Raw genomic sequence first — 22,377 nt, 5'->3', positions numbered from 1 at the left:
CACCTTCTCAGTCTCACTCCAAGGTGTCTAGACCACGCATCTGGAGTGCGGCCACGCAGTTAGAAATCAGAGGGAGCATCAGGTTGCACTTCCTCCACAGAGCCACTAGGGGCCACTCTCCTCCGCGCAGAAGCGCCGGCCAACGCAGCCTGACTGTGTTGCCGGTGCGCGCCCTCCGCTGATTGGTGGCATTGCAGAGAAGTCGCTCTTCCATTGGGCTGCTGTCAGGTGTCGCTGCCGGCACGTTCGGCTGCGCGAGAGCAGGGAGGCGGGTGAGTGAGGGCCGGGGGCGGTGGGGGAGTGGCTGGGGGCTGGGGGCGGTATCTGAGGGGGTGGGCTGGGGAGAGTGGGCTTGGTTGGTGCTGAGGATTTGGGTTAGTAGCGGATGGGGGCAGCTGCGGGTAGGGGCACTGCGGGCAGGCCTCAATGTCACCGTAGGGAGAGTGAGCGGGTTAGGCGGGGGCGGGCAAAGGCTAGCGGAGTCCGGACGAAGGGCGGCATCCGTGCCCGGCGGCTGTGCTAGGAGAGGACAGAGGAGGGTCGGCGAGAGGAGGCGCGCGCGAGGGTCTGCGTGAGCAGAGGAGCTGGCGTGGGAGGAGGTCCGGCTGCGGAATCTGTGAGGAATGGGAGTGGAGTCAGGCTGGAGGGTCAGTTTGAGGAGGGTCGTTGCAGAGAGAGGAGAACGGGAGTCTGTGGAGGGGCAGTGTGAGGAAAGAGTGAATCTCCGCAGTCCTTGTGGGGGATCACTGAGGGTTCCATATAAATGTATTACCGAGTGTGGTGACTCATCCGAGAATTTGAAGGACTGTTTAATGCTGGGGAACCAGTGAGTGAGAGGATAGTTCGATTATTAACTGGATGAGTTGATCAGTGATGGGAGTGGTTAGGGGAGTCAATGAAGAGTCATTTTAGCAAGTTGGGGAAAGAAGGCAGTATGAGTTGATACTGAGGACAAGGGCATCAGCACAGTTCATCAGTGTCAGAATAAGGGTATGTATGAAGGATTAAAAATATTGCATCAAGAAGGAACTAAGGGAAGGAGACAGTGTTGGTGACCTGAGGAGTTTTACAGTGTTGGAAGTACTCGTGCCTGAACTCAGTATTGGTGGAGCCCTCCATCAGGTGGATGGTGATTAAGGAAATTAGAAGACAAGTGCAAGCAGCCCTAAATTCTAAGGGATAAAGAAGTTACCCCTTCTCCAGATCTGATTTAGCATATATGTTCCTGAGAAGATTGCCCACCTGCCCCTCCCTCTCTCCTTCCCTACCTATCTCCTCCCTCCCTCCCTGTCTTCCCTCCACAGTAAGACTGCCCTTTAACCTAATGTAGAGTCTAAAGTTTTCCTTTGCAACAAAGTATTGGGTGAGAGGGAATGAGAGAAGAGCACAGAAAACAGGGGAATGGCTGGCTCTTGGAACACCACATTAAGTCCAACCTTCTCCCCGAGGTACATCTAAATAAATCCTGGCTTATTTCATAGCTATTTCTGTCAGGCTTCTATTTTTGCTTTGTTAACTATGAATTTAGACCTCTCATCTCTCTTGTGAACAGACTCTCCTTTCCCTTTCTGTTACTATCCCCTGTTACACAGTTGTAACAGGATTTCAAGAACATGACTGTACATTCCGTAGAAAACCAGGAAGGACTGAGTGGAAAAAAGGGTGAAAGGTTAGGAATCTTAAACATGAGGAAAAAGCTCCTGCTTCAGAGAAAGGATAAAGATTGCAACAAAATTATGCATGCTTAAACTATACAGGGACTTTAGGAATGCCACAAGTCATAGAAATTGGGTCAGGTCACTGAAAAGGAGCAGTGTATTAATCAGAAGGGGATACACACACACACATATATCCTGCAGTAGACAACTGGAAATGTTATGTCTAAGGAGAATATTGTGCACCCAGGGTGGCTGAGCAAGGGAGACGACAAGCAGATGGTGAAGACTGGAAAGGTCGAGGTTTATATAAAGGTTAATTGTACCTTTCTAATCAAAGCGGCAACTCCCGCTTGTAATGGAAGGGTTTAAATAAAAATACAGAAAGTAATTATTATTGAAGGCTATTTTAAAATTCTATAAGACTAAATTAACCCCTAAATTAAGACTAACTTAAGAAGTTTGTGGCTTTCCTTAAGAGTCATCAGTCAGTATTTCTGAGAATTTTGGAGAATGTGGAAAGTTACTGATGTGTGACTCAATTTTATTTTTGGAAAAAAAGTAACATACTCATATCCCCACAACTTAGTATTAATAAATGTTAACCTTTTGCATAATTTGCTTTATATTTTTAAGGGTGAAATAAACATTAAAAGATAGGGTCGGGAAATTCCATTTGAATTCTTCTCAGTTCCATTCTTCCCTCTCCCCGGAGGTGACCACCATCATGAATTTGATGTTTGTCTTTCCAGTCCTTTTTTATACTTCTACTAATTATAAAGTCAGTCATAAACTTAAGTAATATTTTTATTTATTCAAATGGAACTATGCTATACATATGTCTATAGTTTGCTTTTGGAAGCTGTTTGTGACATTTGATTCAATTTTTAAAATTGCTGTTAGTCTATCTTTTGTATGTACTACATTATATTTATCCATTCTTTTGCTTGTGGCATCTAAGTTGTTTTTAGTTTTTCCCATTACTAAGAGTGAGGTTATGAATATCCTTGCACATATCTTATGTGGGAGAGTTTCTCTATAGCAGGGTTTCTCAGCCTTGGTAGTACTAATATTTTGGACTGGATACTTTGTTGTGAGGGAATACCATATGCATTTAGAATATTTAGCAGCATCCCTGGTGTCTACTGACCAGATGCCAATAGCACCTCCCCAGATGTGACAACAAAAATGTCTCCTGCAAATGTCCCCTGCACAGCATATTCACAATTGGTTAAGCACCACTGCTCTAGCTATATGCATGCAGAAGTAAAACTGCCAGGTTGTTCTGATTCTAGGCAGGATTTTTTTTTCCACTGTAGCTTCTGGTGTGAGGGACCTTGGCCTAGACCAGATTTGTGTCTTTAGTACCAGAAGATGGTAGATAGAAGATTGAAATTTCAGTCTGAAAATGGGTTGGAGGCTATTATATTGGGTGCCTGTATCCTCAGCCTCACAACCAGTATCAGACCTTCTTCCTGGAACAGATTTTTTGAACTTGGGCATCTGTCTTTTAAGGTGGAGCAGATGAAGAAGAGACAGGGGGAACAGAGAATTTTAATGTTCTGATAATATGTAGAACATACAGTGCTTTTAATAAATATTTTTTTTTGTTGTTAATCCACTGGTAGGACTGAAAATGGGGGTTAAGGGCAAGGGCAGCTGATCTTTCTCATCCCTCTGCCGTTGAATTAAATCACTGAGTTCAACACTACTGTGGGGAAGTGGAGAAGGGCTAGGAACATTTTGGAATGAATTCAGAGTTTGAAATGTCACTTTAACCTTTTCTCATAGGAATCAACAGTGGCCTTCCATGAAGAACTGCCTTTCCCATTTGCTACTGGAGTTAATGGTTGTTTTCTGCTGGCAGAATCAGGGACATGCCAGCAGTGTAAGGGTTAATCTACTGATCCTCTTATCAGTCTCACAGTTGGAGGTGGGATGAGCAGGGACAAAAAGGGAGACTCTAACCCCTGTGCCTCCTTTCCTGTTGATCCTTCTTACCATAGCTTTGTTTGTTCCCCTAGTTCCCTTGTAGTTCCCTCTTATTTCCTTATTCCCCACCCCCCACCCACACCTACTGTTGTGGGGCTTGGATTCTGAGCTAATGGGAAACCCTCCACAGCAGAGCGGGATGAGTGGGTGCTCCGGCGGGGATGTGGTCACTGCCGACCAGTGAGAGTGAGAGTGCCACTGCCCACTTCTTCCTTGGAGCTGGAGATGAGGGCCTGGGCACCCTTCGAATAGGCATGAGGACAGAAGAGAGTGACAGCGAGCTCCTTGAGGATGAGGAGGATGAAGTGGTAAGATTAGAGAAAATGATGTAACTTGGTATTGGGACCCCTGTTATAGAGAACTGAGATTCCATTTGGTTGGAAGCACCTTGCTATTCTTTGCAAATGCATAGACTCCCTCTCGTAAATAAGCTCCATCCTGATTAAGGGGAGGGGGAGTGGAGACTGGTTGGATTTCCCTCCCTTTGAAGCCCCTACCAGGTTGTCTCATGGTTATTGGTTCTCTGGCTCTTTTGCCTGAGCACACATTTCCTACTATGGAAATGCTCCTATCTGTAAACAGTAGGAATCCCTACAGGCACCAATCTAGACCTAAGTTAGGAGGCAACCTTTACCCTGGCAAGAAACTCTGTGCCCTAAAGAGATGAGACAGCGTTCCTGATAGGGCTGTTTCTAATAGGGATGGTCCAGGTGGGAAGTCCCTGAGTTCCTGACAGCACCTCCTCTCTGTAGCCTCCTGAACCTCAGATCATTGTTGGCATCTGTGCCATGACCAAGAAATCCAAGTCCAAGCCAATGACCCAAATCCTAGAGCGCCTCTGCAGATTTGACTACCTGACTGTTATTATCCTGGGAGAAGATGTGATCCTCAATGAACCTGTGGAAAACTGGCCATCCTGCCACTGCCTCATTTCTTTTCACTCTAAAGGTTAGGGTCTGTGAAGGAAAATGGGAAGGAATGGGGAAGGTGTGGGGAATACTAGACTTGGAAGTGAGGTTCTTACTGTCAAATAGTGAAGAGGGCTTCAGTTCTTCCTGACACACTAGAGGACAGTGCAAAGCAGTTTGCTTTCCCTACATCTTGGTGGAGTTGCTGTGGGTAACGTAAAGCCCATATTGAACCTCAGGACAGCTCTAAGAGTCTCAGGATCTCTGACAGAATTGAGTTCCTGGGGGGATCCTAAAAATAATTTCTTTTTTACTTTTTCCTGATGGACATTCTAGACTTGGGAAGTTGGGCAGAAGGATGAGGGATGGGATGGTAGAGGAGTTCAATGGCTTCTAATAGCTTTAATTAATGTCTATTTCTCTTGCTGTTTTCTCATTCTCTTTCACTTTCTTTCTTGGCTCTCTACTTTTTTTCTCCATCCCAGGCTTCCCTCTGGACAAAGCTGTTGCTTATTCCAGGCTTCGAAACCCCTTTCTCATCAATGACCTGGCTATGCAGTATTACATTCAGGATAGGTATGGCTTCCTGTTGACTGGTGGGATGGGTGGCCCTGAGAGTATGCCTGTTTAGAGAACCCATTCCGGGAGGTGCAGGGTTAAACATGCTTAATTTTTTACCATATTCTCTTGAGTTCTGCACCCTAGTATCTCCTACTTCTTAAGCAAATGAAATCCCCAGCCCTTCCACATAGTCGCCATCCCTACCTCTCCCAGCTAATTTATTCCGGGATGACAGGAGGGAGGTGTACCGGATCCTGCAGGAGGAGGGCATTGATCTGCCTCGGTATGCTGTGCTCAACCGTGACCCTGCCCGGCCTGAGGGTGAGTACCTGGTCTTGTCCAGTGCTGCCCAGCCTTGCTTTCTATGACTTAACCCAGCACTTTATCCTCTAGAAATCTCATATGTGCCATCTATCCAAACGAGGCTTTGGCTATTAGATTATGGGTAGAGTTAGAGCCATGGGTCTTTGGACTCAGCCGTGGGCCTTTTATATAGGTGGTCTTGTCTATATACCATATAGATATTACCATATTTATTACTAAGACATGGTCATAGATATTTGAGGGTCGTGGAGATTAAAACTTGGAGAAAAAGGAGTTGGAAGTATTCTATAATCCTAGGTCCTCGGAATGACCACAAACCTACTTTCAGAGTGCAACCTGATAGAAGGTGAAGACCACGTAGAGGTAAACGGAGCTGTCTTTCCCAAGCCTTTTGTGGAGAAGCCAGTGAGTGCAGAGGACCACAATGTTTACATCTACTACCCCAGCTCAGCTGGAGGAGGAAGCCAGCGCCTCTTTCGTAAGGTGTGGGGGAGTCAGAGTCATAAACGGACAAGAATGAGGTTGTGGGGAGGGAAACTGGAAGATTTGGGGACAAACCAAAGGCAAAATTGTTTTTTTCTTTTTTCCTTTCAAAGATTGGCAGCCGAAGCAGCGTTTACTCTCCTGAGAGCAGCGTCCGAAAGACAGGGTCATACATATATGAGGAGTTTATGCCAACAGATGGCACAGATGTCAAGGTTATGGTGGATGTGGGGATTTAAGAGGTTATAAATGTCTGAGTGGGCTGGGGTGCTTGGGGAGCAAGTAGAAGCATGTGGAGGGGGGTCATAGGAAATAAAGTGTGAATATGAGTGGCTTTCATATTCAGGTGAAGATAACAAGTGAGGAAAGTAGGTATTTACATTGTCACTATCAGATCAAGGGCAAGGGTAACATGGAAGATGGTATAATGTTGGTAAGTTATTTCTTAATAAGGACTAGACCAGGGCTGTCAGACTCATTTTCACTGGGGGCCACATCAGCCTCGTGGTTGCCTTCGAAGGGCCAAATGTAATTTCAACTCCTTAACAGTTAAGGAGTAGTTACATTTCTACAGTCCTAAAATTATTTTGGCCCTCTAAAGGCAACCGGGAGGCTGATATGGCCCCTGGTGAAAATGAGTTTGACACCCCTGGACTAGACAATAATGCTAGAGTCCCTAGGAGAAACCTTCATAATGATACTTCAGTAGGGCTCAGTAAGAAAAATGTTAGTTTCCTTGTTCTTTATCCTCAGGGTGTTTTTTTATTTTTTTATTCTCACACTAGTCTACAGAGCTAGTACTCATATTATCTTCTCATATGCAGGGTGAGCTGTGGGCATACTCAGTGATGCTATGTACCTGCAGGTATATACAGTGGGGCCGGATTATGCCCATGCTGAAGCTAGAAAATCTCCAGCTTTGGATGGGAAGGTTGAACGAGACAGTGAAGGGAAAGAGATTCGATATCCAGTCATGCTGACAGCCATGGAAAAGCTGGTGGCCAGGAAAGTCTGCGTAGCTTTTAAGGTAGAGGAAGTCCCATGGGGGTGAGGGGTGCTGTGTAATGAGGGAGACAGATAGGAGGAGGAGTCTGGGAAGGAAGAATGGCTCTCTTGTCCTCATCTTGCCTCTTTGCCCTGTAGCAAACAGTTTGTGGTTTTGACCTTCTTCGTGCCAATGGTCATTCCTTTGTGTGTGATGTCAATGGCTTCAGTTTTGTCAAGAATTCGATGAAATACTACGATGACTGTGCCAAGATTCTAGGGTAAGGGACACAGTGGTTTGGGCTGAGGAGAATGGGCTCAGAGAAGAGAGAAAGCTTTTACTTTATTTTTCAATTTAATCTTTGTCATATTTTTTAATCTAAATATTGTAAAAAATGATTTAGAAGTGAAAAAGGAAAATAGAGAAAGGGCTCTTCAGCCCTCTTGCCTTCTCAACACTGTACTACCCAGAGATAATTACTGTTAAAAGTCTTAGATGTAATAGTATGCCTTTTTCTGCCATGTATAAACAAACTATTTTATTAAACATGATCATACAGTAATACTGTTTTACAACTTGACTTTAAAAAATTATCATGTAATACTTAAAACATCAAAAATGTATAAGAAGTGATGAATATGGTGTGTATTCATGTATTCACCATTGATTTTATGAAATTAAATATCAAGAATATAGTTGAAGCCCCTCCATACCCCTTTCTAATTACGTCTCCTTTCTTCCCACACAGAGGTATTTGGTGTTTGTCAATCTCATACATTTATTAATATTTTACAAATCTGGGGGTGTATTTTGCATGTTTTTAGACTCTATATTAGTGGATTCTTCTACAATGTGCTAGTTTTGTTGAGCTTCTTTTATACATGTAGTTCTGGTTCATGCATTTCACACAGCTTCTTCATGTTTCTCCTTCTAGGAACACCATAATGCGGGAACTTGCCCCACAGTTCCAGATCCCATGGTCCATCCCCACAGAGGCCGAGGACATTCCCATTGTCCCTACCACATCTGGCACTATGTAAGCAAAAGTGAAAAATCTGGAATAATCTACTTAAGGCACCGAAGTCAGACCAGTGGTTTCCTTCTGACCCTGTGCATTCCGACTAGTGGAGCCTGGGTCTCTTCTAGGCAGTTTTATTAAACTTAACATATATTCCTAATCTCAGATAGTTTTCCTCTGTTCTTTGACATATCAAATAGGATGAAACAATGGGAGGTGGTGAGGGGTGGGTTGGGGGAGAAGCTCTAAAAACATTCCCTATCTTAGGATGGAACTTCGTTGTGTCATTGCGATTATTCGTCATGGTGATCGTACCCCCAAGCAGAAAATGAAGATGGAAGTGACACACCCAAGGTAGGAAGAGTGCCCTAATTTAGACAAATCAGTTTTTGTGAGGGAAATGGGTGCAAGGGAGGGAGGCAGATCCCAGGGGCTTTGACTGTCTCATGCCATACTGAAGCTTCTCCTTGTTTCTTCAGGTTTTTTAGTCTATTTGAAAAACATGGTGGCTACAAGACAGGGAAATTAAAACTAAAGAGGCCCGAGCAGCTACAGGTAAAATGGTGAATCCAGCTTGGAAGAACAGTGCAATGAGAAAGGTGGAGGGTATGGGATTGGGGGCCTCCATGAGAGACCAGGATGAAAGGGTCACTTGGCCAGGACTTTGCCTTCTGCATGGATATCCTATTATTTCCTCCAGGAGGTGCTGGACATCACAAGGCTGCTATTGGCTGAACTGGAGAAAGAACCAAGTGGTGAGATCGAAGAGAAGACTGGGAAACTAGAGCAGCTGAAGTCTGTGCTGGAAATGTGAGAAAGGGGTTAGGAAGAGGGAGCCAGTAACAGGGAGAATTGGGGGCTGGGGTAGAAAGTAAGCTATGAATTTATTCTGCAGGTATGGTCATTTCTCAGGCATCAACCGGAAGGTGCAGTTGACTTACTACCCTCATGGAGTAAAAGCTTCTAATGAGGGACAAGGTAAGATATAGTACTTCCTTCCCATTATCATTCAGCTCTCTTATTCTTGAACCCTTAGATGACCTCTACCCCAGATTACCTTTTTGGGCTCCTCAAAAGACCTAATATTTAGATGTCCCCAGGGTTCTCCTTAAGTCTAAACCTATTCACTGCCTTTTATTCTTGCAGACCCACAGCAGGAGGCTCTGGCCCCATCTCTTCTGCTGGTACTGAAATGGGGTGGAGAACTGACTCCTGATGGCCGTGTTCAGGCTGAGGAGCTGGGGCGAGCTTTTCGCTGCATGTACCCTGGAGGACAGGGTGAGTGTTTTGGCGGCATAAACACCTAGTGGGACTGGGATAAAATGATTAGAGGATAAGTTGCGGAAATGAAGGGACTGAGGCAATGGTGAAGTTAAAAGGGGAGTGAGCATTCTTTCTTCCATGTGGGTATTTATGGCATGCATTCCTGGTCCTCCCTTTTGCCCCCAGGTGACTATGCTGGCTTCCCTGGCTGTGGGCTGCTTCGTCTTCATAGCACTTTCCGCCATGATCTCAAGATCTATGCCTCTGACGAGGGCCGTGTCCAGATGACTGCTGCTGCCTTTGCTAAGGTGTGCACAGCAGTTCTCCCACAGCCCCAGTGTCCTTTATGAAGGGAAGCAGAGAGTTTAGAGAACTAGTTGGGAAATTTTCGGGTATTTGTGGCCGACTCAGAGAAGTTTCTTCTGGTGTCTGACCCCATTCTGTAATACTGAGAATGAGCTGAGAAAAATTAGTGAGGGAGGCTCCTTGACCTGTACCTGGGTTTTCCTAGTCAGCTCTCATTTGACCATTTAAGCCTTGGAGGACTATGCTAGACTGGAAGGAAAATGAATAGACTTTGTGCTTCCCCTCCAGGGCCTCCTGGCTCTAGAAGGGGAGCTGACACCCATTTTGGTACAAATGGTGAAGAGTGCCAACATGAATGGGCTCCTGGACAGTGATGGCGATTCCTTGAGCAGCTGTCAGCACCGGGTGAAGGCTCAACTTCACCACATTTTGCAGCGGGATGCACCCTTTGGCCCTGAGGATTATGAACAGGTCAGACTCTCCCTATCTTGCTGTCCAATATAACCCTGATTCAAAATTTCTAGAATTCTAAATAGTAGTGATCAATAATGGTATTTATCATGTGCCAGGCACTATTTTACATGTTTTCCATATATTATCTCATTTAATTCTTACTCTTTGAGATAAACATGGAGCTATAATCTCTTATCCACAATTTCAGAAATCAAAAGGGTTTTTATAGGGTTGGCACCAAGATTCATTTGGCAGCAAAACCTGACATGATAAATATTTCTAATCCCTATTAAGATATTTAGTATAAACTATGTGATACATTTTGCTGCATAAATATAAATCCATGTGTTTGGTCGTCCATGTGTTTGATGATGCCCTAGGCCTTGCTGGAGGTATTATGTAACATATAGCATATGTGCTATATTAACTTCCTAGAGTCTGAAAAATTCTCAATTCCAAACACAGCTGGTCCCGAGGATTTTGAATGAAAGAATGTTTTAATTATTTATTGTAGCATAAAAAAACTACCCCAAAACTCAGTAACTTAAAAGAATCAATATTTTATTGTTTTACTCACAGTTCTAGGCTCAGCTGGTCTTGTTTGAGGTCTTTCCTAAAATTTCCCAGATGCTATCCAGATGTTGGAGCTGGAACCATCTGCAGGCTCAACTAGGATGCTGGGATGGCTGGGATGGCTGGGCTCTCTCCTTTCATGCTTTCCCATTAGGCTCAGTGCCTCTCCTCTCCACATGTTTTCTCCAAATGGTTTCTCTGGCATGGTAGCCAGACTTCTGAAAATGGACTTCACCAAAGGAGAAGTTTCCAAGCTTTTTAAAAGTGTAGGCCAAGAAGTAGCCCAACATAACTTTGTTACTTTTTACTGGTTAAGCAGTCACAGGGCCAGCCTAGAATCAAAGGAAAGGGAAGGTGACACAAAATTAATGGCCATCTTTGATTCACCATAAGAACTGTGGACATGCACTACTTTTTCCCTACTTTACAGATGAGGAAACCTAGGCTCAGAAGAATTGAAGCAACCTTTACAAGGTCGCCCAGTTAGTATGAACCCACGGAGCCTAACCCAAGAGCCCAGGCTATCGGCCACTGCAGTATACTGCCTCACGGTTTAATCATAGTGGATGGTGTTATGTAATGTCTTCCTTCTTCGTGTGTGTCCAGGCCACTGTTGACTGGGGATCATGTGCCAGACTATGATTTTCCACCATTCTGCCACTGAGTTCCTCGTTTCTGATTGATTCTTCTAAAAAATTATTTATTTCTTTAAATTGTAGTACCACTTTAACCACTTTTAAGTGTACAGTTCAGTGGCATTAAGTACATTCACGCTGTTGTGTAACCTTTTCTAATAGAGTCTTAAATGAGCTAAGTAGCTGAGCACATTGCCTAGAGAATGGCTTTTTCTGTGTTTCTCTGAACAGGACTTGACAAGGGCAGGACCTTGTTTCCTTATTTTCCAATCCACTGCTTAATGTCAAATCCAGAAAAACTAAGCCACCTTCCCTTTCACCCTTGCTCCCTTTTGCTAGCAAGAATGGGACTCATAAGGACCTAGGTAGAGAATGTCTGTGTTCCATCCACAATCCTCTTCCCATCTCTCCATTCTGTGTTGAGTTGGTACCTAGTTCTGAGGCAGCATCTGTACTGTAGGTTCAAGCTATCATCTTGTTTAGAGGAATACAATAATATCTTTATTACCCACTCATGAAAATATTCTGTGAATATTTTGAGGGATTTATGTTTCATCTTTATTTCCCCAGCATTTTCCATGTGTTTTTTTAGAACACCCCAGAAAAAAATTTAAGTCTATTTTATTTCCTGTGGACTCCAAGATGTTTGCCATCAACCCGTCTCAGATGACTGTGTGCTAGAGCAGTTCTCTCATCAGAAGGCCCCAGAGCAGCTGGTGTGCCCAGTGGTGTAAGAGTGCTCCTTAGAGAGAGCCAACAAACAGATCTTATTTGCAAGCAGTTCCTGTAATAAGTTCACAGGAATCTGGGCAATTGGCATTGAGCCTATCTTGCTTTTCATCTCTCTATGCTCGACAGCTGGCTCCCACTGGAAGCACTGCCCTTCTCAACTCCATGGCTATCATTCAGAATCCTGTGAAGGTCTGTGATGAGGTGTTTGCCCTGATTGAAAACCTCACTCGCCAGATCCGGGAACGGATGCAGGACCCCAAGTCTATAGGTGGGTATGCATACCATGTTCTCTTCCAGGTTTCAGGTAAGGATGGGTTTCTCAGACACTCCTGTGTCCTCTCCTAAGTGACAAGGCATCCTCATCTCTCTGGTTCTACTTCATGTTTGTTAGGGTCTTTTGTTAGAGGTAAAATCTTGGCTTCTCTGTCTGTCTTCCTTCCAGACCTGCAGCTCTACCACAGTGAGACACTAGAGCTAATGCTTCAGCGTTGGAGCAAGCTGGAGCGTGACTTTCGACAGAAGAGTGGGCGCTATGATATCAGTAAGATTCCTGACATCTATGATTGTGTCAAGTATGATGTACAGCATAATGCGAGTTTGGGACTTCAAGGCACAGCAGAGTTGCTACGTCTCTCTAAGGCATTGGCCGATGTGGTCATTCCTCAGGTATGTCTCATATAAGGGGTCTAGTTTAGGGATCGGGCCATTGGATAAGGAAGGAGAGAAAAGGCCGAAAGGAGGGGCAGTATGGGAGCCAGGACAAGGAAACTTACAGAAAGAATTGGATGAGTTGCTACAATTCTCAGGGTCTACTCTGGCTCTGAGTAAGTACAAGAGACTGAGGAGAAACCTGGAGAGGGGAAGTGGGGTGGGTATGAAAGAAGTCCTAGACCAGAGGTGAAGACAGGCATGATCTCAGGCCTGAGAGTAAGAGGCAAGAGGAAAACAGGATTCATTGACTACTTGTTATTCTTGGCCTGTGGCCCCTAGGAGTACGGGATCAGTCGGGAGGAGAAACTGGAAATTGCTGTGGGCTTCTGTCTTCCACTGTTGCGGAAGATACTACTTGACCTGCAGAGAACCCACGAGGATGAGTCTGTCAACAAGCTGCATCCCCTGTGAGGGAGGGCTGGGAGGGGTGCTGGATGGAGGGAGGGGCATGTCAGGGGAGCCCTTGGGGGAATCCAGACTGGGACAGCTTGGGGAACCAAGAAGAGAAGGAGGGGATTCTGGGATGGAAAGGAGAGAAGTGTTTGAGGTGGGAAGAGGCAGTGTGTGGAGGGGTGGGAAGAGGATTATCTGATGTTGTGAGTGACTTAGCTGTTACCTCAGGTACTCCCGAGGAGTGCTTTCCCCAGGCCGCCACGTTCGAACACGGCTCTATTTTACCAGCGAAAGCCACGTCCACTCCCTACTCAGTGTCTTCCGTTATGGGGGTCTTCTTGATGTAAGTAAGGATCTTCCTTCTTCCCTCAGCCTATGAACATCTTTTCTCAGCATTCTTTTACTCTCCTTCTCATGTCTTATTATTATTATAATTTTTTTTTTATTGCAAGCTTTCTCTGTTCCCCTTGTTTCCCTGCCCATTCCCTGACTGTCTTGGTAAGCATCGACTTACCTCTTCTTGTGTTTGGTAGGAGACCCAGGATGCACAATGGCAGCGAGCTTTGGCTTATCTTGGCGCCATCTCAGAGCTCAACTATATGACCCAGATTGTCATCATGCTCTATGAGGACAATACACGGGTGAGGAGCTAACAGGATGGGATGAGGAGAGGTCCTTTCTTTCTCCTCTATCCCCTTTTAGGAAAAAACTTTTTTATCCTTAGAATTTGTAGAATCCTGCTACGTGTGACACTTAGGCACAGAGCATCTAGGAGGTTCCTACTGGAACAGAAAAAGAGTTTTGGAATGGTGTTGAGCCAGAGAGATGACACAGAACATATAGCTCTGGCATTAGGGCAGGTATGGAATTTGGGACAATGTTATAATGAGTCTTTTTCTCTCAAAAATGGTCACACATATACCTCCTTCATCTGCCTGCACAAAGATATCTTTATATTTCCTACTGTATGCACTGAAGCAAAGCTGAATTATTGTGGGAGATGGGAGGGGAGGGTCATAGAAGAGAAGGTTGGAAAGTCAAGCCAAGTGGTGAATCTCAAACAGTGGTGATGAGGGAATGAGAATCCTGTACATAACTCTAGACCGTAGTTAAAGGGAAGCTATAATAAACCAGCCACAGAGTGGAGTGAGACACTGAAACCTTGGCCCTGAGAGGATATACCCTCTTGAGTTCCTCCCTGTTGTCCCTGCCTGGTCTTCCACTGCCACATCTAGCTCCTCCAACTGCTCCTTCATCTGGTGATGCCCCATAGGATCCCTTATCAGAGGAGCGATTCCATGTGGAGCTGCACTTTAGCCCTGGAGTGAAAGGAGTCGAAGAAGAAGGCAGTGCCCCAACTGGTTGTGGATTCCGTCCAGCCTCTTCTGAGGTGGGTTAGAGCGCTGCAATTTGGGACTGGAGGATTTAGGAACCAAGTGGTGGGAAACTTGGAAACAGCGTAGGGAGGTAAAGGGGTTGGGAAGGCTGAGATTAGGAGGCTGGAGGCCATTAACACCTCTCCTATCTGTGTCTGTTGTTGCATAGAATGAGGAGATGAAAACAGACCAAGGCAGCATGGAGAACCTGTGCCCGAAGAAGGCACCAGATGAGCCAGACCGGGCATTGCAGACTTCACCACAGCCCTCTGAGGGTCCTGGCCACCCAAGGAGATCACCCCTCATTCGGAACCGAAAAGCCGGCTCCATGGAGGTAATGGGAGGCGCTTGGGGGAAAGGAGTGCTGGAAAGGCTCGTAGGACAATATCCATGAATCCTCTGAATCCCTTTGGAGGGTGATTCTTGGGACCTTAAGTAGAGTACTCCTGCCCCTGATGGGTATGTTTTATTTAATCTCTTTTTCAAAGCCGGTCTCTAAATAATGCTCCTTTAAACGGGTTGCTATTTCTGAAATTAAAGAGATGCCAGAGAGAGGTGCCTGTGAGATAGGATTTTAAGAGATGAGCTCGAGGAGGAGGCCTGTGGATGAATTTGAAAAGGCGGTTCTTTAAAATGAAATATAGGTGAAACAGCATGAACTCCAGGATAAAATCCCAGTCTGATACTTTGAAGCTGTGTGACCTTGGACAGTTAACATCTCCAAACCTCAATTTTCCATCTATTAAATATAAGTAGTATTGACCATGTAGATGCTCAGTAAACAGTAACTATAATAACAACACAGTTGATATTAAAGGCTAGGCCTTCTCTATCTCTTTGCGACCTTGGATAAAAATTATAGCTCATACAAGAACAAATAGGTGGCACTTTAAATTAATCCCTTTAGGGTTATCTATCTATACTCTCATCCTAGAAAGGGAATCTAGTCTGAAAGTAAGTGCCCTTTGTTCTGTTGAGCAGGTTTGTGGCTATGGGTTTGTGTTCTGCTATACTTGGAGTTTGTCTCTAGACCTGGTCCTAGTTCTGTAGCCTAGAAAAAGGAACTGTTGTACATCTCACATGTATACAGCTAACTCTTCTGGGGTTTTGCTCTGTTCTTCATGGAAAGATTCTTTCCCTCTTTGGCCCAGTGACACTCTTTTGACCCCATGATCTATCCCAGTGTTATGAACTCTGACTGTCTGATTTGAGTCCTGTTTTGAAAGATGAATCTGTTCCTGGCTCTCTGCAAGCTCTGTCTTAAAGGAATTGGTTTTTCCATTTTGCAAACATCTCAGAAGAGTCTTTAACTAGCTTACATAGGTTCAGCAAGAAATTTATAATTAAGATTTTGGAGAAACCTGAGAAGACAAAGTAGTCCCTGTTCTAGACTCATCCTTTTCTTTCTGATGATTTTAAAGTGGATTTGAAGTTGTGAATACTCAGTTTCTTTAGGTGGAATATGCATCATTTTCTCTCTGAGGTGTAAGTTAACTTAGTATCCATAGTACACTAGTACCCTTTAGACTCAAGTGAATAGATCAAATAGGTAGAATGACATAACATTCTATCAATAAACTCCTCTGCATCTAAATGTGTTCCCATTCACATGCTCTGCCAGTCTCTCTGGCACTGTTGTGCGTGACCCCATTTTTTCTTCTGGTTTAAGCAGTTAAGAGACATAGAAAAGGCAGATCTCTCTGTGTATCATCACTCAGACTTAGTGAGATTGACTTCTTGCTTTCAGGCCTACAGGAAGTTTCCTCTTATAATCACATTTCTTCCTTTCAGTTACTAGTGCTGTTTAGCTAGGATGATGGTTGCCCAAGATGTATTCTTTAGATTTGCAAGAAAATCTTCTGTATGTTCCTTGGTCACACAGCCTTTTAATATTAATAATTCCTCTCCTTGTTCTGTACTATCCCTATCAACTACAATCCTTCCCCCATCCCTTCTTTTCCTCTTGTCATGTCATATTTTTTGACTGTTTTAAAATACAAAAATCCGTGACCTTCATAGCAGCTGTGCCCTAGGCGATCATTTTCTTCAGCCCTGTAATTAGGTCTGCCCAATAGCCACTAGGGGTTAAAGGAGCTGTGACCGGCTTTCTACCCGGTCTGATTTCAGGTCATGAACATGCAGTGCACGGGGAACCTGGACCTGATTCCTTTAAGGGGACGGCGCCGCCGGAGGTCCGGAGACCTCCCTCGGCCGTCCCTAGCCATCGGCCTACAGCCCCGGGCTGTGTCCACCACTCACCTGGCGTCCTGCACAGAGGTGTTCCTCCCTACCTCATCTTCCTTTTCTACACCTGTCTTTGCCTTCTGGGATTTAGGGACTCAGAACACTGTCAGGGGTGGGTGTATGTATGTTTGGGGTTGTATGATTGGACTCTTGTGGGCTTTTTAGAAATCTGTTTCGTGTCTCTAGGAGAGGAGGGGAGGGCTTCTTGGTTCAGATAAGAAACTGAGTGTGGTTTCCATAGCCACAGCTCTCCCATGGAAAGAAGAGAGGGTGGCCGTACCACTTCTCATTGTGGCTGAGCTATTGTGATTGGCTTTCCGAGTCCTGCTGGAGGGATAGATAAGATTAAGGAACCCCGCTCTGCTGAGAATTAGGAATGGTTGAATGATTTCTCAGATTCAGGATGGGAGGGCTAGGGGGACAGGCATCTTGGAAATAAATGTGCCTTTTAGTATAGGATTCTCTGGACAGCTTCCTCTGCAAAATATACTCTTTGTTTCCTTTTCTTCTTCTTCCCCCTTAAAAATCCTTTGGTTCTTCCAAACCTTTTGACACTGCTTGGCTTTGTACGGGCAGGAATTCAGGATGTGTGTTTTCTTTAGACTGCTATGTTGAAGTGGCAAATGGTAACATCGAGACTTTTTTCTCTAGGTGCTTTCTGAGACTTCATCCTCCAGGCCTGGTGGCTACCGGCTCTTTTCATCTTCACGACCACCGACAGAGATGAAGCAGAGTGGCCTAGGTATGGTTTTCCAGTGTCTCTCACCTGTTGTTGGGAAGCGGTGTCTGTCTCTTCTTCAGAGTTTTATTGTGGGGATTGTCTGGTGGGGCTAGGGAGGATGAATTTGGAGAAGCCGTATTTAGTGTGAACTTTGATCCCACATGACTATTTTCATTCTAAGAAGGTGTTTGTCTTCTGGTTTTCTGTACCACCCCACCCCCCTTCATTTATCTGGCTGAAGGGCGTTTTTCTGGCTTCTCCTCTCATCCCTTATCTATCCGTCCAGTCTAGCCCAGACCTTAAGGGGCCATGGAGACTCTGAATCTTCAGAGTTATCAGAGACAGAGCTGTAAATAGAGGTACTCATGACCCCCATACATGTCATATTCCTCATTTGGAGAATTTGTGCCATGTCTTCCTCTGAGACCTATGTTTATTATCTCCCTGCTCTGGCCCCTCCCACTTCCATTCCCACTCCTTCATCCTCTCCTAATCCTGTAATTTTTTTCCTTTCTTCCTGAAAATTGAGGGACAAATCTGAGACTGGTATAGTGGCAGAGGCTTCTCTCAGGACTTTGAGGGAATGTCTCTTGATTTTTTTTGATTCCTGGAGAGGGGTGGAGAACATCATTCAACCTTTCCTAAGAACAAAGACTGCAGGAAGGACCAAGCCTCAGAGGGTATTGTATTGTTTGGGGGTGGGTAGTGGTCCTTGGGAGGGGCTATCTTTGAACACAGCGCCTTGTGAGCCAATAACTAGAAATGGCAGTTAGAGATAATTGTGTGGGGTCTGTACTTGCTCCTCTGGCTGTTTCTCTCTTGTCCTATTATTCTCTCCATTTAGCTCCTTTCATTTTTTCTGTTACCTTTGTCCTTGGCACCCAATTTCTTGGCCCCAAAATGGTCAGCATTTGGGCCAGCAGAGGGAGAAAGATTTTGATAACTTTCCAGGCTAATTTTATGGGAGTAGGGTGCCTTCTAGATTCCTGAAATGAGGTAGGTGGTTTGAAAAATAAATGACAGATGTGTAGATCTGTGAAAGGGCTTCTCATCCCAGAAGTCCCAGTAAAGCATAGGTTTTAGGTAGGCGGAAAAAGAGGATAGGTGTGTCTGGCCCAGTTAAGTGGGAATGCTGTTAAGAACAAGGCAGAGGTATCGACATGGCAGTTAACAGATGGTGCTGGTTAGGTAGCGACTACCCTCTGAGATGCCGAAGGGACTGGGCTGGGCAGGATTGGCAGGACTGCACCAGAACGTTATTTAGTGGAGGAAGTAAAAAAGCGTGGGGTGGTCTGGAACAGAGCCAGCTAGTTTCAGCTTCTCTGAAGAAAAACTGACACATTTAGCAACCCTTATTACTCTCTGAAATCCTGTTTCTAGAGCCTGTTTGAGCATGAAAGGTCAGAGAAGTTGCTGCATAGAAGAGTGGTCCTGAATTCCAGGGTGGAGATATTTAGCATCTGAGCTTTTTTAATTTCTGTGGTGACCCTGAAATGCTGGAACCCCTGAAATTGTGGCCCCTTCTTTGTGGGGTCAAAAGAAACTGACCTCCTGTGCACTTTATTTATCTCTCTTCTGAATGTTAGGTTCCCAAGCCAAACCCAGGGTCTTGGCTAAGATGGGTTTGGAAGTAGAGGGGCAAATCCCACAAACGAGGTTGTCCATCTTATCTCCTCATTCCCATTCTGTCCTCGTGGGCTATAATATGAGAGGGAACTATGAGTCCCAACCCTATTCTTGACCATGTATTTGGATCAGTAACTGGCTTGATTTATTTGCTTCAGAGATTTTTCAAGTTTTATTTACTCCTCTGACTGACAATAGAGTTCTCTTTGATTTCTTTGAATTTATATGTGTGGACATCTGACTTTGAGCATAGGGCTTACAAGACAAACTTTTGAGAGTAGAAAAAGATCATTGTTTTTGGTTGTTTCCTGTTTACTAAGTCCTTTTTAGTATGGTGCTCAGCACATAGTAGGCATGCTCTACATAGAATCACCTGACTCTTCTCATGCCTTTCAATTTGTGTCCATCTTCACTTCAGAAACAATCTGTATCTTTTTGATGAAAAAAAACACTTTTTTTTATAGTCAAACACAGTTGATCTCAGAGTCAAGAGGCCTGGATTCTAGTCCAGCTTAGCTCCTAAACAAATTGTCTGACCTTAAGCAAATGAGATCCGTTTTGCATCTCAGTATCTTCGTCTCTGAAATCAGAAGGTTGAACTAGATAATTTTTTAGCCTTTTTCAGGTTTAAACATTCAATGAGTCTTGTACTTTCTTTCTTGGGAAAAGTAAAAAGGCCTAGTGGGAGAGAGAAGGGAGGGAATGTGGGATGACAAACTAAGGAGGAATTGAAACATAGGAGAACTTGAGATTTGAGAGGAGTGTTCAAAACCTAGTCTCTAGTTTCAATCAAAGTTCTTTCCTTTTAAACCCGTAATGGACTAGATCTGGGTTTTTCGAACCCTATATCCAGGGTAAGGAATACTGAATCAAATTTAGGGCTATCTAGAAAGATTGCCTATTCTTTTAGTATTCCTGAGAACCCATGGAAAGCATAGTCTATCTCTTTCAATAGCTTCGAGTCCCCTAATATCACTAACCCTGCATTTGTAGTGGCCCCTTGTATCTGCCGTGTAGATCTTCAGGAGAACCCCTACTTTGCTTGCCCGGTGTAGCTGTGAAAGTAGTGAAAGCTCTTTGTGGCTATGTGTAGTAGCCACCTGATGGTGGCTCTGAGTGGCAGTGTGTGTGTGTCTTGATGTTGTCATGTGATGTTGTGTGTACTTCTGTGTGGTAATTACAGCTTTGCGTGGCTACTAATGCACTCCCGGCCTTGCAGGCTCACAGTGCACAGGGCTGTTCAGCACCACGGTGCTGGGTGGCTCCTCCAGCGCCCCGAATCTTCAGGACTACGCTCGCAGCCATGGCAAAAAGCTACCACCTGCCAGTATGAAGCATCGAGATGGTATGTGGGTGGGTTTGGGGGTAACTCTTTTCTTCATTTGTCCTCCAGCAAGGACATAGTTCAAGAACTATTTATGCTTAAGAGGGCACTGACACTGGCCTTTTAACAAGTTTTCTTCATCAGTTGTAGAGGGGAGAAGGAACCAAGACCCCATCCACCTCCATTTGCATTCCCTCTCACCATACAAGTATTAATTATTTATGCTTATCCCTTCATAAACTCCCACATACAGCCCTGCTACATCAATTTATTTCACCTTTGTATTCTTTCCTGGATGCTGGTCTATAGGGAAAGAACCAAGAAGGATGATCCAAGGTCAGGAAGAATGCAGTGGAGCCTTGTGTTAAAATTTAGGAAATCAGGGATGGGGAAGTTGCTTAGCCAAGGCAGGAAAGATGATATGGAAAGAGACTGGGGGATGGGATGAAAGTTTCTACAAAGATCATCTTTCTAGATGAGAAAGAGGATGTGGTGGTGAAATTCAGGTTGTTTGTGGGGCTGTATGGTGGCAGAGATGACACATGGATTCCTAAGAAGAGATTATACCAAAGGAAAAATTGAAATGTGGTAGTCAGGAATCCAAGGGTGGGGGTGGGAGCATGTCATATACTAACTGCAAAGAACAGAGTAGATTGCTGGCAAATTCCAGAGCAGGGAGTGGGGACAGGTGTGGGTATAATCCCCATGATGTCTTTTCTCCCCAGAGTTCTTGTTTGTCCCGGCCGTAAAACGATTTTCTGTGTCGTTTGCAAAGCATCCGACTAACGGTACGTTTGCTTCTGACCCAACGTCATTCATCCTCACCATGTCACTTCCAGACACTTAACCTCTGAGTTCTGACACTGACTTTGCCTCTCCTTCCACTGTGTTGACACCCTGCTGTCTATGAATGAAACTCACTAAGTGTCCCTCTTGGGACATGTCCCTTGTGTGACAAACCTTAGCCTTGGCTGCAGCCTGGCTGCCCTATCCCTGTGGCAACTCAGGGTCTTACTTCCATGGTCACCATCATCACCATTGTGTCACTTTTTTTCAACATCATCACCAAAACATTAATTAAAACTCTCCCTTTCCCATCACATGACTGCTGGGCTTTGTATAAACATGATACTGGTTCCCCATCTTAGGAAGAGACTGGCATTTCCTATATTATCTTCATTTCATCTCCCCACCCCGAACTCAGCTTATGTAATTTTGATCTTCTTGTTTTTCCTCCAACTCTTTTGTTGGAGTGGATAACTAGTTTGTTTCCCTTAGGAGCAATGCTGCAGTTCCCAGCTCCCAAGTATACCCCAAAAGACATTGGTCTTAAGTATATAGTTTCCCATCTCCATATTCATATCTCTTACCATTATGTGTACTTGGTGTGGTTCCTGTGCTCCTGACATCTGCTTTATGTTACTACTAACCTAGGGCCTGGGCATAGAAAACAGGAGCCCAGACTGACCTGGGAAAAAAGAGAAAGAAGGGAGTAGGAGGTAGGAGGTAGAAGAAAAAGAATTGTACCTTGAGTTTTTTTACATGTGGTTTTCGTGTAGCCCCAGCTTACTTATGGCACTGCTGCCTCAGAGAAATTTGAAGTGAAGAGATGTTTACTAAGATTTTAGGGGGGCTTAGGGATGAAAAATATTTCAGGAATATTGAAGAAGTGGGTCTTCCCACACTAAGGTGGCAGACCAAAAACTGAATGTGGGATCCAAAAATTGAAGGTGGGAACCAAAAACTGAAGGGCCGTGGTCTCTTTGTAGGGTATGGCAGGGGAACTTAGAACTTAACCTCCTGTTTTATACTTTTTTAGCTTTAGTTTCTTTCTGCATTGTCTCTTGTCTTCAAGATAAATCTAGTTCTGTTTTATATAGTTTTCTTCCATCCAAGAGCTAAGATTCTGTGAGGGAGGTAAAACTAGCAAGGCTTTCTGGTTGGAAAACCTCCAGGTGCTGATCCCCTGCTTCTCAGCCAGTGGCAACTGCTAGATTTTAGCCTTGTTGGGCCATACACCTCTAGGCACTGCTGAAATCTTCTGAGCTTGACTAGCTTATACTTGTTCAGTTTATACCCCCACCCCAGCTTCCA

General features: G+C 44.6%; 1 protein-coding gene across 20 annotated transcripts in view; it reads left to right on the top strand.

The window, feature by feature from the left end:
* The first annotated feature begins 209 nt into the window (after nucleotides 1-209).
* PPIP5K1 (diphosphoinositol pentakisphosphate kinase 1) overlaps nucleotides 210-22,377 on the top strand; it is a 39,096-nt gene continuing 16,928 nt past the window's right edge. For 2 of the 20 annotated variants that reach the window (XM_045822155.1, XM_045822145.1), the window contains exons 1-29: nucleotides 210-272; nucleotides 3,447-3,543; nucleotides 3,781-3,955; nucleotides 4,400-4,595; nucleotides 5,041-5,131; nucleotides 5,352-5,437; nucleotides 5,769-5,923; nucleotides 6,037-6,138; nucleotides 6,789-6,950; nucleotides 7,067-7,188; nucleotides 7,843-7,944; nucleotides 8,194-8,280; nucleotides 8,406-8,481; nucleotides 8,627-8,736; nucleotides 8,822-8,904; nucleotides 9,073-9,204; nucleotides 9,376-9,497; nucleotides 9,784-9,966; nucleotides 12,015-12,156; nucleotides 12,331-12,554; nucleotides 12,879-13,006; nucleotides 13,221-13,335; nucleotides 13,526-13,633; nucleotides 14,266-14,382; nucleotides 14,538-14,702; nucleotides 16,496-16,645; nucleotides 17,264-17,354; nucleotides 20,179-20,304; nucleotides 21,009-21,071. In XM_045822155.1, the coding sequence (XP_045678111.1) occupies nucleotides 3,809-3,955; nucleotides 4,400-4,595; nucleotides 5,041-5,131; nucleotides 5,352-5,437; nucleotides 5,769-5,923; nucleotides 6,037-6,138; nucleotides 6,789-6,950; nucleotides 7,067-7,188; nucleotides 7,843-7,944; nucleotides 8,194-8,280; nucleotides 8,406-8,481; nucleotides 8,627-8,736; nucleotides 8,822-8,904; nucleotides 9,073-9,204; nucleotides 9,376-9,497; nucleotides 9,784-9,966; nucleotides 12,015-12,156; nucleotides 12,331-12,554; nucleotides 12,879-13,006; nucleotides 13,221-13,335; nucleotides 13,526-13,633; nucleotides 14,266-14,382; nucleotides 14,538-14,702; nucleotides 16,496-16,645; nucleotides 17,264-17,354; nucleotides 20,179-20,304; nucleotides 21,009-21,071 (3,385 nt within the window). In that variant the 5' untranslated portion in view covers nucleotides 210-272; nucleotides 3,447-3,543; nucleotides 3,781-3,808. The other 18 variants (XM_045822159.1, XM_045822154.1, XM_045822157.1 and 15 more) reach the window with 14 other exon arrangements.

Source organism: Phyllostomus hastatus, unplaced genomic scaffold, assembly GCF_019186645.2.
Source record: "Phyllostomus hastatus isolate PE091 unplaced genomic scaffold, TTU_PhHast_1.1 phas_scaffold_501, whole genome shotgun sequence".
NCBI classification, from domain to species: Eukaryota; Metazoa; Chordata; class Mammalia; order Chiroptera; family Phyllostomidae; genus Phyllostomus; species Phyllostomus hastatus.
Note: the sequence above shows the minus strand (reverse complement) of the source record. Positions and strands in the feature narration are given on the sequence as shown.